Source organism: Ochotona curzoniae, unplaced genomic scaffold (genome assembly GCF_017591425.1).
Source record: "Ochotona curzoniae isolate NIBS_2020 unplaced genomic scaffold, NIBS_Ocur_1.0 contig_2927, whole genome shotgun sequence".
Classification (NCBI taxonomy): Eukaryota; Metazoa; Chordata; class Mammalia; order Lagomorpha; family Ochotonidae; genus Ochotona; species Ochotona curzoniae.
Window position 1 is genome coordinate 2,959,241 of NW_024465654.1, and position 13,195 is coordinate 2,972,435.

The following is a 13,195-nucleotide window of genomic DNA, read 5'->3' on the forward strand; positions in this document are numbered from 1 at the left end:
AGGATCCCCAGAGCCTATGAAACTGTGTCACATAATGCAATGTAATTAATAAAAAATATATATATTAAAAAATAAAAAATCTCATGTGAATGCCGGTTTGTGAGTTTGTGTCCTGGCTGTTCCACTTCCCTTTTAGTTCCTTACTTGTGGCCTGGGAAAGCAGTCGAGGACCACCCAAAGCCTTGGGATATTGTAGCCATATGGAGACCCAGAAGAGGCTCCTGGTTCCAGGCGTCATAGCAGCTCAGTTCCAGCCACTGTAGCAATATGAAGAGTGAACCAGCGGATAAGATTTTTCTGTCTCTCCTTCTCTTTGTAAATCTGTCTTTCCGAGAAAAATAAATAAATCTTAATAGTACACGTGTACCACACAAACCCAGGCATTCACTGGGAACTGAAGAGTTAATTTATGAAGAAATGAGGCACACTTCGCAAAGCTACTGATGGGAGGCACATGCGGGCCAGCTTGGTCTCTCTGTAGTCAACAAGTTGTGGACTCTGGGATGTGGGAAGCCATGCAGTTGGTTCGGACGACATGGGTGTGTGATGAGCAAGGCTACGAGGAGTTTCTGGCTGCCTGGCAAGGCCAGGCAGAATGTCTCTTATCACCTCATTGCTGCCTCACCCCATTGTATGGACACTTGATCATCTCGCTATATTTCATAAAATTCTCCTGAGGGCGCTATTGTTTTTCTGCCTATGTGAAAGGATTCCTGTAACTGGTAAAACACCTCAAACTGATTAACCATGTTATGGTAAAAGCATCTTCAGCGATGTAAGGCAGTGACACACAGGTAAAATCATAAGATAGTTCAATTGAGCCCGCATTGTCCGCAAACATCCTGCTATGTATCCACATTTGTCCTGGAGTTTGCCCTAAAATAAGTAGCGTTCTCCTTAAGAAAAGGCTTCCAGGGCCCGGCGCGATAGCGCAGTGGTTAAGGTCCTCGCCTTGCATGCCCGGGATCCCATATGGGCGCCGGTTCTAATCCCAGCAGCCCCGCTTCCCATCCAGCTCCCTGCCTGTGGCCTGGGAAAGCAGTCAAGGATGGCCCAAAGCTTTGGGACCCTGCACCCGTGTGGGAGACCCGGAAGAGACTCCTGGCTTCGGATCGGCATAGCACCGGCCGTTGCGCTCACTTGGGGAGTGAATCATCGGACGGAAGATCTTCCTCTCTGTCTCTCCTCTCTGTATATCTGCCTTTACAATAAAAATAAAAATAAATCTTTAAAAAACACTTCTCGTGTGCACTGTGTCTCCACAATAAACACAGCAGGCCAGCGTGTATGTTTTTTATTTATCCACCTGGATTTCTTTCACACGGATGCTGTCTGTAACCACCATGACCCTCCCCCACAAGGCCAGGCTAAATCCCCTTGGCACAAAGGAATGGGTGCTCTGCCAACTGGGGCCCAGGCAGGTATGATGTGGGGTACCCCCACCATGAAGAAATGAGCAAGAAAAGGGAGAACAAGTTCATCATACCCAATCCCCACCAAAGGGGGGAAGGGAAATTAAGAAGGCTATGGCAACTACCCCCAAGCTCCTGCCCAGTCTTTATATACAGAAAGCAAGGGGGAACAAAGTGGGCCTTCCTTCAGAAATACAGCACCAACATCAGCACAGAGGCCAAAGGACAGTGGGCAAGATGGCTTCCCTCTGAGAGGAGGGTCGAGAAAGAGCTCACCCCCCAGTGGCTGGGGCAACCTCTCTTGCTGTGGCTGGGTGCAACCAGGACACTCGGCGTGGGGAGCAGAGAGTGGGGGAGGAAGGGATGACAGCCTGGGCCACCCACTTCTCCCAGAACCCCTGGCCCCACACAGGCATGCCTTTGCCCAGGAGCCCAGGTCAGGGGACATGGAAGAAACTGCTGGAATCCAAGGCCCTTATCTATTTCTTCTTCCGTTCTTGCGAACAACGTGGGCAAAACCTGGGAAGGAACGGGAGAGAAAGGATGAGCAGGGGTGAGTGACAGGGAGTCTGCCCTGAGGCCCAGGGTGCAGGACAGTCAGTCAGCTCTGGCCACATCCTTCCTCTCTTACCATTTTCCCCGAGGCTTGGTGGTCAGCCCCACACAGGCAAAGTGGAACCACTCAATGGAACACTAGAAAAAAAGAGGAAGACGGAAGTGGTCAGAGGCCGGAGGAGGCAGGGCGGGGAGCCAGAGCCCCTCGCAGACACCCTGGGTGCATCCCTTCACTCCATGACCTTGGGAGCATTCTTGATGAGCCCACAGCCCCCCCCACCGGGCTGCCTCCCTCGCCCCCCTCCTGTTCTGGAACAATACTCTGAACCCGGAGGCACCCCCTCACCGCCTGGACCCACTCCCTTTACGCCCCTCAGCGCCCCCATCTGAAGCAAAATGGCTCTCACATCAGGGTTGTCACAACCAATCATCTCTCCATAGGAGACCTGGTGACAAAGGCAATAGGTGGGTTCGTTGGGATCCACAGGCATATCCAACACATCAGAGGGGTGGACACTGCCAAAGGCCACTGCGGGCATCCCATACTCAGGACTTCTGCGTGCCAAGAGGAAGAGAAAGTGTCATCTGTGGAATGGGAAGCTGCGACCTGCGGCCCTCAGACGTGGCAGGAGGAGACCCTGGGTGGGGCGCGGGGGCGGGATGGGGGCAACAGACTCAGGGCTTCTCCTCTCTAACGAGCAGAAGCCAAAAGGAGAAGGAAAAGAAGCTACCAGCAAAGAGGCCAGAGACAGTAGCCAGGGCTGTGCCGGGGAGGAGTACGGCCTGGGGAGAGGGGAGTGTGCCGCTCGGCATCGGGGTGCCCTGCTTCACTCACGTGCGCACAAGTTTTAGCTTCTTCTGGGCAGCCTTGGGGGCCTCCTCATCCGAGTTCTTCCCTTTGGAGCGAGCACGGGCGGCCTTCTTCTCCTTCTGGGTTCGACCTTCGAGGGAGCATGCCAGGGAGCCAGGAGGCACAAAGACAGAGAGACGGGTTAAGTCCTCCTCCTCGCCGCACGTTCCAAACCTGCGCCTCTCTCACGGGGGTGGGGGGACAAGCTGAGCTCCTGGCCTCGGTCTCCTTGTCCCGCCCCTCTCCCCCCTCACTCTTTTTGCCTTTGCTCGAAGAGCTGTCACAGTCACTTGATTCAATCTGCTTCTCTTTCAGATCAGCCTCAAAACGGGCTAGGTCCGTGTCCAGGCGCCGGATGTGTTTGTCCACCTGGGCGGTGGGGAGGAAGGAGGAAGAAGACAAAGAGGGTGAGCTGGTTTCAGTTGCATCTGGCCAGTGCTCCTCATGCCCAAATAGCTCCTGACTCAGCTGAAGGGGCTACACCCCGAGGACTAGCTGGCACGTGGGAGGGGAGCCACAGACAGAACATACCATCTCATAGGTCTGCATGGCCAGCTGTACTTTGTCGTCCCCGAACTCCTTGCACTTGCCGTAGGCCTCCTGGATCTGTTTGAGAAGGGCCAGTTTCTCCTCGGGGCTCAGGCTGCGGGCGCTGCTCATGTACTCGGTGGCCAGCTTGTCAATCTCGGCCTTCAGGTCTACAACAGCCAAGTCACCAGGGTCCCTGAGTGGCTAGGTCACACACGCTTTTCCTCTGGCTCCTTAGATCTTTCATCCACCAACCAGAACCTTTGAACTAACAGGGACTGAGCCTTCAGCAGCACTGTGCCATGCACCCAAGCACTATGACGTGGACGACACATGCTCCAGAGATGCCTTCAAGACTGTAAGCACTGCTCTTGGAGTTGGAATGGCAATGGCAGAAACTCAGTTTGCACAGAATGTTAACACGTGGCACACGTTGGTGGACGTCGGAGAATGCTCCTTGGTGGGCCTTACTGCTCCTTCACTTTGATCTCCAAAGATGCCTTGTTTCTTGTCTCAAAAAACATCTCACGGTGGCCTTGACTGGAGGTGCCAGCTGCTGCTGGCTGCCAGGTGGGTACATCTCTACCTCAGGGCGTGGAACCACGCCCTCCTTCATTCACATTACAGTGCTGCCCACTGACCCTGCCGGTCCACAGCCAGCTGATTCTGCTTATCACCTGCAGCTGGTATCCATCCCCCACTGACTTCACTTTTGCTCTAAACGCTCTGATCCTGGGATGCTGCTCACAGCCCTGGGATGCTGCCCACGGCCCGGAACATCCAGACTGCAGAGGGTTCCTCCCTGACATTTGGTAAGGCTCACGAAAACAGCACAGGAAGAGAGCAGAGGTCCGACTGTAACAAAGTTACAGCTAACAAGAGGGCTCCCTGAGCACCCCCTCGCTCCGGGCCAAAGGAGCTCCAGAGGCGGCCAGTTCCCACAAGCTCCCAGTGGCCTTTGTGTGTGTTAATTCCAGTTACCTCTGTGTGACAAAGTGAGCGGGTCTCCATGGCTTGGCAGGTGGCACTCAGGAGTCTACCTCCTGCACTTCAGATGATGTTCACTTCTTCAGGGGTCAACTTACCCTGAGTAACTTTAGACACAGGTTCATGGATCCCAACACCTCAGGATGGCAGAGAGGACCTCCACGCTCCATCCTGAAGAGACCTACCTGTCCGCTGCAGTAGCCTGCCTCTGCCTCCAGGTGCACACAGCCAAGCTGCCTTAACATCCAAGGCCAGAGACAACTGAAAGCCTCTGGGAAGCTCAGGAACACCGAGAGACCCTGACGCTGACTTCTGCTTTTCTTTCCCTTCTTCCTTTGTTTCTTTCAAGAATCTCTTAGACGGCCAAGTCCTATCTCGCAGCACGAGCCACAGTCTGAAGCTACACTGAATCCTGGCATAGGGACACGAATAACGCAGTGGAGGAGACTACGTTATCCTATGAATTGTTGAAGGTAGGGGGCAGAGATCATTTTAGATGCTCCACTTCACATCCTAAAATTTTTCTGGGGGGAAGTTATAAACTGCTAACATCTTTTGAGTTTGTGAGCACTGTCTCAGTATTCCATTTGTCATGGAAAAACTGACACAGAAATGAAGTTCACCACTATCCTCGCTCAAGAATTACGAGCAAGAGAGACAGACAGAGGCCTTGTTTCTCCAGATCATAGCAGCAGAAAAACTAATGATTGTACCCACTCCCCCCGCCCAGCAGCACCTTGCCCTGCACGCACCTTCTGTTCTTTGGTCTAGGTCCCTCATGAGCTGGAAGTTTCTCTGCAATTCAAAGGGCAGGTTTTCAATACCTGGGGAAAAGAAGGACGCCAAGTGTCACTGGGCCACGCACTGCCCTTAAAATACCTGTGCAAGTGCAGGTGGCTTTTCCCACCTGGGAGTCTCTCAAGATCTGTGCCAAGATTCTTCTCTTTTTTTAGAGGATCTATTAGTCTGAAAGACAAAGTGATAGAAAGAGGAAGAGACAGAGATCTCACACCTGCTAGTTCACTCCCCACATGTCTCAATGGCCAGGGTTGGGCCAGGCTGATGCTAGCAGCCGAGAGCTCTGTTCTGGTCCTCTTTGGAGTGGCAGGAGCCCAAGTCCTTGGACCATCCTTTGTTGCCTTCTCAGGGACATTGGGGGAGGGGGGCACTGAATCAGAAGCAGAACAGCTGGAACTCAAGCCTGCACTCCTACAGGTATTGTGGGTAGCAGCTTAATAAACTGTGCCATACCACCATCTTCCTCATTGTCCCTTTTCTCACAAGAGACCATTCTCACTGCCTCTCCCCTCAAATCTGCATGGCTCTCCCATTTCCTCTCTTCTCTTCTACCAGCCAACCACGCCCTCTCCCATATTTTCAATATTTGCCTCCAAACTTCTTATTTCCAATCTCCAACCTCCTTTTGTTTCTCCTCCCTCCCCTCCCCTACTACATTTATTTATCTGAAAGGTATAATGACAGACAGAAATCTTTCACTTAGTACGTCATTCCCCAAACAGCCTCAATGGCTTGACTCAACCAGACTCAAGTTCGGAGCCTGTAATTCTATCAGGGTCTCCCATGGTGAGTGGTGGAGGGTTCAAGCACTTGGGCCATCATCTGCCCTTCCACGCATATTAGCAAGGAGCTGGAGCAGAAGTGGAGCAGCTAGAACTCAAAACACCTGCCACCTAGCTGGCAGCTTAACCTTCTGGGCCACAACGCTGACCCCTATCATTCATTTCTACAAGAGGCCACATTCATCTTCACTATCACTGCACCCCGCTCCTGCCATCCTAACCCTAGACCTAAAGGCACATGGCTATGCTACCATCCTCCACTCTGACGATCATATGCTACCTATTAGCTCTGCCCTTTCCTTATATGCTTTTGCTAAGTTTCACTTACTTGGGTGAGGTGGAGGACTAATCCTCCACCTCCAAGAGCTGGGATCCTATATATGCGCTGGTTTGTGTCCCCACTGCTCCACTTCCTATCCAGCTCCCTGCTTGTGGCCTGGGAAAGCAGTAGAGGATGGTCCAAAGCCTTGGGAGACCTGCAGGAAACTTCTGGCTCCTGGCTTCAGATTGGCGAGGCTCTGGCTATTGTGGCCGCTTGCAGTGAGCCAGTGCAAGCAAGATCATTCTCTCTGTCTCACTTCTCTATGTAAATTTGCCTTTCCAATTAAAAATTATATATATACATATATAAATTATATATATACATATATATAATTTTTCTAAGATTTATTTTATTTTTATTGGAAAGGTGGATATACAGAGAGGAGAGACAGAGAGGAAGATCTTCCGTCCGATGATTCACTCCCCAAGTGAGCGCAACGGCCAGTGCAATGCCGATCCGAAGCCAGGAGCCTCTTCCGGGTCTTCCATGCGTGCAGAGTCCCAAAGATTTGGGCCATCCTCAACTGATTTCCTGGGGCCACAGGCAGGGAGCTGGATGGGAAGCGGAGCCGCCGGGATTAGAACCGGCGCCCATATGAGATCCCGGAGCGTGCAAGGTGAGGACCTTAACCACTGTGCCACCGTGCCGGGCCCTATATACATATAATTAAATCTTTTCCATTAAAAAAAAAAAAAAACTATCTGAAACAGAGACAGACAGAGATGACCTGTGTGTTGGTTCACTCCCCAGACAGAATCAGAACTCTGCTCTGGTCTCCCAGGAGAGGTGGCAGGGGCCCCAGTACTTGGACCATCTTCCACTGCTTTTCTAGACTCATTAGCAGGGAGCTGGGTCAGAAACGGAACAGCTGAGCTGGGACCTGGCACTCAGCAGGCAATGCTGGTGTGGAAGACAGTGGCTAGACGCTCTGTTTTGGGAAGCTGGCCCCATTCCCAAGTTTCAGGTGCCACCCTTGTCTCTACTGCTCACCACACACACCCTGGCAACCTACCCTCCATACGGCAGCCTGAATGTCCTTTCTAAAAATGTAAACTGGGGCAGGCTGGGCATCTGGTGAGGCAGTTTGGATGCTCACTGACTCTCCTGTGTGCTGTAACCCAATGCCCAGGCTCAAGTGCCAGCTCTGCTCTTCTTTGTAGTGTCCTGCAAATGGGCACCAGTTCATGTCCTGGCTGCTCCACTTCCCTTCCCGCTCCCTGGGAAAGCAGTGGAGGATAGCCCAAAGCCTTGGGATCCTGTACCAGCATGGGAGGCCCAAAGAAAGTTCCTGGTTTTGGTGTAAAATTGGCTCAGCTCTGGCCACTGTGGCCATTTGGAGAGTGAATCAGCAGATGGAAGAATTCTCTGTCTCTCTTTCTCTCTGTAAAACTTGCTTTTCAAATAAAATAAATCTTTTTTAATAGTTTACTTTTTAAAAAGATTTATTCGTTTTTAAAGATTTACTCATTTTTATTGGAAAGGCAGACATACAGAGAGGAAGAGAAACAGAGAGGAAGATTTTCCAACCGATAGTTCACTCCCCAAGTGGCTGCATGTAAGCCACGTAATGCGATGACTTTAGCCTCTAGGCTACCATGCCAGGCCCATAAAATAATTAATTAAAAAAAAAAAAAGGCCCCGCGCTGTAGCCTAGAGGCTAAAGTCTTCTCCTTGCTCGCCCTGCTTCCCATCCAGCTCCCTCTCTGTGGTCTGGGAAAGCAGTCAAAGATGGCCCAAAGCCTTGGGACCCTGCACTCGCATGGGGATCCAGAAGAAGCTCCGTACTCCTGGTTTTGGATCAGATCAGCTCTGGCCATTCTGGCCACCTAGGAAGTGAATCAGACAGAAGATTTTTCCCCCTTCTCTCTTCTCTGTATATATCTGACTGCAATAAAAATAAATAAAACTTTTTTTTTAAGATTCATTTATTTTTATTACAAAGTCAGATATATACAGAGAGGAGGACAGGTAGAGAAGAAGATCTTCCGTCCGATGATTCACTCCCCAAGTGAGCGCAAGGCTGGGGCTGCGCTGATCCGGAACAAGGAGCCAAGAACTTCTTCCACGTCTCCCACGCAGGTGCAGGGTCCCAAAGTCCCTGGCTGTCCTTGACTGCTTTCCCAGGCCACAAGCAGGGAGCTAGATGGGAAGTGGAGCTGGAGGGATTATAACCAGTGCCCATATGAGATCCTGGGGCATGCAAGGCGAGGACTTCAGCCACTATGCTATCGTGCTGGGCCCAACGCTAATGTCTTCTTGAGATCGCACTTTTATTTCTTTCAGGCTCTCATCCTGCTTTCCTGAACAATTTTGTTCATTTTCACAGATATAACCGGCAGTCCTGTGCTGATGCTTACATGCAATTACACATCGTGGGTTCTCTCGCACCTCCCATCTTGTTGATGTACACAGTCAACGTCACGTTGCAAGCAGGAAGTTCTCTTAAATTTCTTTCATCTTCTCTCAACCATTCAGTCAGCCCTGTCACAGTTAACTCCTAAATAAACCTGCTGTGTGCTAAAATCAGGCCTACATCTCTGATCTGGTCTGTTTTCACTAACTAATCCACCCCGCCACACACCCCACTCCAACAATGTTATCAGGATCCATACACCGCTTAGAGAAACAGCACTGAGGGCTGGGACTGTGGTGCAGCACCCGCACTAACGCGCAGCTGTGGTCCGGCTGCTCTCTTTCGATCCAGCTCTGTTCAGATGCTAGGAAAGCAGCACAACGTGCCCCAAGCCACTGACACGCGGGAGAGCTGCAGGAAGTTCCAGACTCCTGCCTTGGGCTGGCTCACTACCTAGCAAAATACTTGGGAACTGAACAAAGAAAGACCTCACCCTCTGTGTCTCTCTTCATTCAGGTAAATAGGTCTTACAACTAACACAAAGCATTAGTTAAACCCCCCAGCCCCCCCCACACACATTCTCCTTTAAAATACAAACTCGTCAACATAGCTTAAAATACTTTTTGCCTCTAGGCCCAGTGCAATGGCTCACCTTGGCCCTGGTGCAGCAGCCTAATGGCTAAAGTCCTCACCTGAATGCCCCAGGATCCCATATGGGTAACGGTAATAATCCCAGCAGCCCCGCTTCCCATTCAGCTCCCTGCTTGTGGCCTGGGAAAGCAGTCGAGGACAGCCCAAAGCCTTGGGACCCTGCACCCGCATGGGAGACCCAGAAGAGCTCCTGGCTCCTGGCTTTGGGTCGGCGCAGCTCTAGCCATTGCGTTGTGGTCACTTGGGGAGTGAATCATTGGACAGAAGATCTTTCTGTCCCTCCTCCTCTCTTTCTCTTTATATATATATATGACTTTGCAATAAAAATAAATAAATCTTTAAAAAAAAATCCTCACCTTACCTGTGCTAAAGTCCTCGCCTTGCCCGCACTAGGATCTCATATGGGTGCCAGTTCTAATCCTGGCAGTACCACTTCCCATCCAGCTCCCTGCTTGTGGCCTGGGAAAGCAGTCAAGGACAGCCCAAAGTCTTGGGACCCTGCACCCATGTGGAAGACCAAGAAGAGGCTCCTGGCTTCAGTTCAGCTCAGCTCTGGCCAATGAGGCCACTTGGGATAGTGAATCAGCAGCCAGATCATTCTGTCTCTCCTTCTCTCTGTAACTCTACCTTTCCAAAAGGTAAATCTTAAAAAACAGAGACGCTGCCCAGTCTAGCCTCTGCCTCCTCCTCTAAGTCTCATTTTCCCAGTTCTCCCCTTGGTGTCACATGAGACCACTTCAAAACACCCAGGGGGAAAATAGTTTTTAAAAGTCTGTTTTGGTTTCAGAATAAAACTAAGTTCAACGTGCTTCAGAATATGAACTGAATTTTCTATGAGCCTTTTAAAGCTCTTACATATGCCAGGATTTTAAAAAACAGGGCTACGGTGGGGGTGGGACCATGTTTGGTATAGCACGTTAAGCAATCGTTTGCAATGCCAAGATCCTATAAATCCTATAAGGGAGTGTCTCTTCAAGTACCAGCTAACAGGCCGGGAAGGAAGCAGAGGGCAGCCCACTCAGTTCACTGCCTGCTGTGTGGGAGACCAAGCGGAGGCTCCCATTGGCCCAGGCCTGCTGGTGCCGGCATTTGGGGAATGAAACACAAAGCAGAAGATCTCTTCACTCCTCTGTTACTTTGCTTTACACCCCCCCCACACACACACACATTGTGGACCCAAACAGACATCTTTTCATTCTATTCTCCACAAACTTGGGGACGTACCCTTGCATATATAAAAGACCCATTTTTCCATGATCTTGTCACACACATATCCCAAGACCTTAGCCATGACTTTCTCCGCGGTTTCCTCTCTTCCTCCACAGTGCATGTAAACAATCTTACTGATTGTGCTCAAACGTCGCTGCCTCTGCAAAAGCCTGTTGTTCCCCAGGAACCCCGTCCCCAGGGGTTCACACTGAACTTCCGACACATCCCTTCTACTTCACAGGCCACACTGTTTTATGCGCATTCACGAGGCCTTGCAGAAGCCGACTTCTAACGACATCGTGTCTTCCTCGGAGCTCAGTCCCCGTAACCCAACGACAGCGCTCCGGGAAGCGGCGGCTCACAGATTTCCACGTCACGGGAACTGGGGCTTCCGCGAAAACAACTGGGTGAAGCAGCTCCGCACCCGAAGCGAGCGGCTGACACCCTCCGAACGCCCCGGCGGTGGGGCGGGCGCGGGGAGACAGCCACGCCGCGGTTGCCGAGCCTTGCAGAATGGCAACGGCAAGCACCGTCCAGGCTCCGTCAGCTAGTCCTTTCCAGCCAAAGCCCGAGCCCCTCCGCGCAGCTTCTCCCTCGTCTGCACACAGACGCCTCGACGCCGCTGCCCCGCCCCCTCTTTCTTCACGCCGTTCCGTATTTCCCCCCGCGAATCCCTTCCAGAAATGGAGACCTGCTCAGCCCCGGGCCTCCGGGCCCACAAAGCCTCTCGGCCCCAATCCCCACGCCCATCTACGAACCCTGGCCCCCTCCTCCAGCCTGTTCTTACTGTCCAGATAATGTTCCAGATACATCCCCGCAGCCATCTTGGAGCAAAACAAAGCAACTTCCGATTTGCTCCGGAAGCTATTTTTGGCTGAGAGTATTTCCGCCCTTAAAGGGACTTCCGCCCTTAGTAAATTACTTGGGCAGACACATCCGCCTGACGTTCAAAATTGTCCTTTTGCGTGAACTGCCACGAGCTCCCGGAGCGAGGCGGCTGTAGCCGACTTCCGCCCTTACTGAGACTCCAGTACGCGACCGAGACAGGTATGACGTCACTGCAGGTCGCCATTTTGCATTCTCTTGCAAACTTTTTTTTTTTCCCTCCAAAAGGAATGTGGTTATGGGGGTACAAGTTTCTCTTGAGATTGGTGTATGAAGATCTCTTTTCTACAAGTAGGGAATCCAATATTGTTTTTCTTCTTCAGAGTATGACTCTGATGAACAGAAAAGATTCCGGCTGTCAAAGCTGGCTAGAAGCAGGAAAGTGGTATAAGGCTTGGAGATTGAAATCCCCGGTTTTGTGGTCACACAAACACCGTTGCCTGGTGATCATATCTCAAATTAAGATTTATTATAAACTTCCTACTTATAAACAGCGGTGTACTTCTGGCTTTAGTCTCCTGTCATTAAGGAGGAAATGTCACTTTTTAAGATTTTTTAAAATGTTTATTGGAAAGGCGGATATACAGAGAGAAGGAGAGGCAGAGAAGATCTTCCGTCCGATGGTTCTCTCCCCAAGTGGCCGCAACGGCTGGAGTTGAGCCAATCCAAAGCCAGGAGCCAGGAGCTCTTCCGGGTCTCCCACGCAAGTGCAGGGTCCCAAAGCTTTGGGCCGTCCTCCACTGCATTCCCAGGCCACAAGCAGGAAGCAGGGCCACCGGGATTAGAACTGGCACCCATATGGGATCCTGGGGCGTTCAGGTGAGGACTTTAACAGCTACACTATCACACCGTGCCCGGAAATGTCACTTTTTAAAAAAACACGTTACATTATTCTGAAGGGGTTGGGCCAGTTAAATGCGAGCAAACTATAGCCCCAAGAACAGTTTCCCCTCAAGCTGCCACCGCGTGGAAGAAACAAAACTCAAACCTTATAACTGAATAGTGATTAAGTCCCCCTTAATTACACACACACACATCACAATTATTCTCAAGGCAGCAAAGTGATGTTCTAATCTTTTCAGGTACAGTGTGTGGGAAAAGGCAAGATGACCCCCCCCTCCAGTGAGGACCTCTGAGCAATGATAAGGTGCAATAATGGAATCTGAATCTTCCTTCTGGTTAGAGGTCATGCCCTTGGCTAGGCAATCTTGGGCTTATTTCCTTTTGTATACAGTGGTGATAGTAAGTCCTTAAAAAATAGATTGGGAGGGAGGAGGTGGTGACAGATAAGGAGGGGCAGGTGATTCAAGACTAATCATCTGCATTCGGGCTCTGGGCACCAGTTAGTGTCCCAATTGCTCCACTTCCCACCCAGCTTCCTGACTGGGGCCTGGGGAAGCCATGAAAGATGCCCCAAAGCCTTGAGACCCTGTGCCCACGTGGGAGAGCTGGGAAAAGTGCCCCGATTTGGACTGCCTCAACTCCAGTCATCCAGTCATTTGAGGAGCAAACCAGCGGATGAAAGATCTTTCTTCTGTGTGTAGATTTGACTTTCTAGTGAAAATAAGTAAATCTAAAAAAAAAAAAAAAATTGATAGTGGTGAGGATGGTCAGGCCCTTTCCACCAGGGAGTGCAGAACAGTAAATAAAGCTAACAAAACCCTGGAATATCTGGTCACAGCCGAGCCTCCTCCTAAGGCATTAGCTTGGATGCCATTTATCTAGCACCAAGTAGGCATGAGCATTATTTCAGATGTCTTCTATGCCAAATACTGCTTACCATTAGCCCTAGACTCCCACCAGTCTTAAGGTGCTGGAGTTTGGTCACAACTTTTCCAGCTTTCAAAAAGTAATCTTGGACAT

The 13,195-nt window shown here is 50.9% G+C and overlaps 1 protein-coding gene across 6 annotated transcripts; it reads right to left on the reverse strand.

Annotated features, from left to right (window-relative positions):
• Positions 1-1,279: 1,279 nt before the first annotated feature.
• ING4 (inhibitor of growth family member 4) lies at positions 1,280-11,323 on the reverse strand. Of its 6 annotated transcripts, none has more exons than XM_040978797.1 (8): positions 11,235-11,323; positions 5,085-5,156; positions 3,349-3,515; positions 3,082-3,186; positions 2,803-2,912; positions 2,375-2,522; positions 2,044-2,105; positions 1,280-1,931 (listed from the first exon to the last, which is right to left on the reverse strand). In XM_040978797.1, exons 1-8 carry the CDS (start codon positions 11,269-11,271, stop codon positions 1,892-1,894), a joined length of 741 nt encoding a protein of 246 aa, XP_040834731.1. In that variant the 5' UTR covers positions 11,272-11,323; the 3' UTR covers positions 1,280-1,891. The 6 variants fall into 6 exon arrangements, with proteins under 6 accessions (XP_040834731.1, XP_040834729.1, XP_040834732.1 ...); XM_040978795.1 differs by having other exon boundaries at positions 2,803-2,908; positions 3,081-3,186; XM_040978798.1 differs by having other exon boundaries at positions 2,375-2,512; positions 2,811-2,908; positions 3,072-3,186.
• Between the last annotated feature and the right edge of the window lie 1,872 nt (positions 11,324-13,195).

Bases quoted from the DNA above. Each gene is read 5' to 3' on its own strand.
- ING4 (XM_040978796.1), bottom strand. From the start codon at position 11,271: ATGGCTGCGGGGATGTATCTGGAACATTATCTGGACA. The intron at 5,157-11,234 runs GTAAGAACAGGC...TCTTTTCCCCAG, and splicing joins TCTGGAACATTATCTGGACA to GTATTGAAAACCTGCCCTTT. The intron at 3,516-5,084 runs GTGCGTGCAGGG...TGGCTGTTGTAG, and splicing joins CCTAGACCAAAGAACAGAAG to ACCTGAAGGCCGAGATTGAC.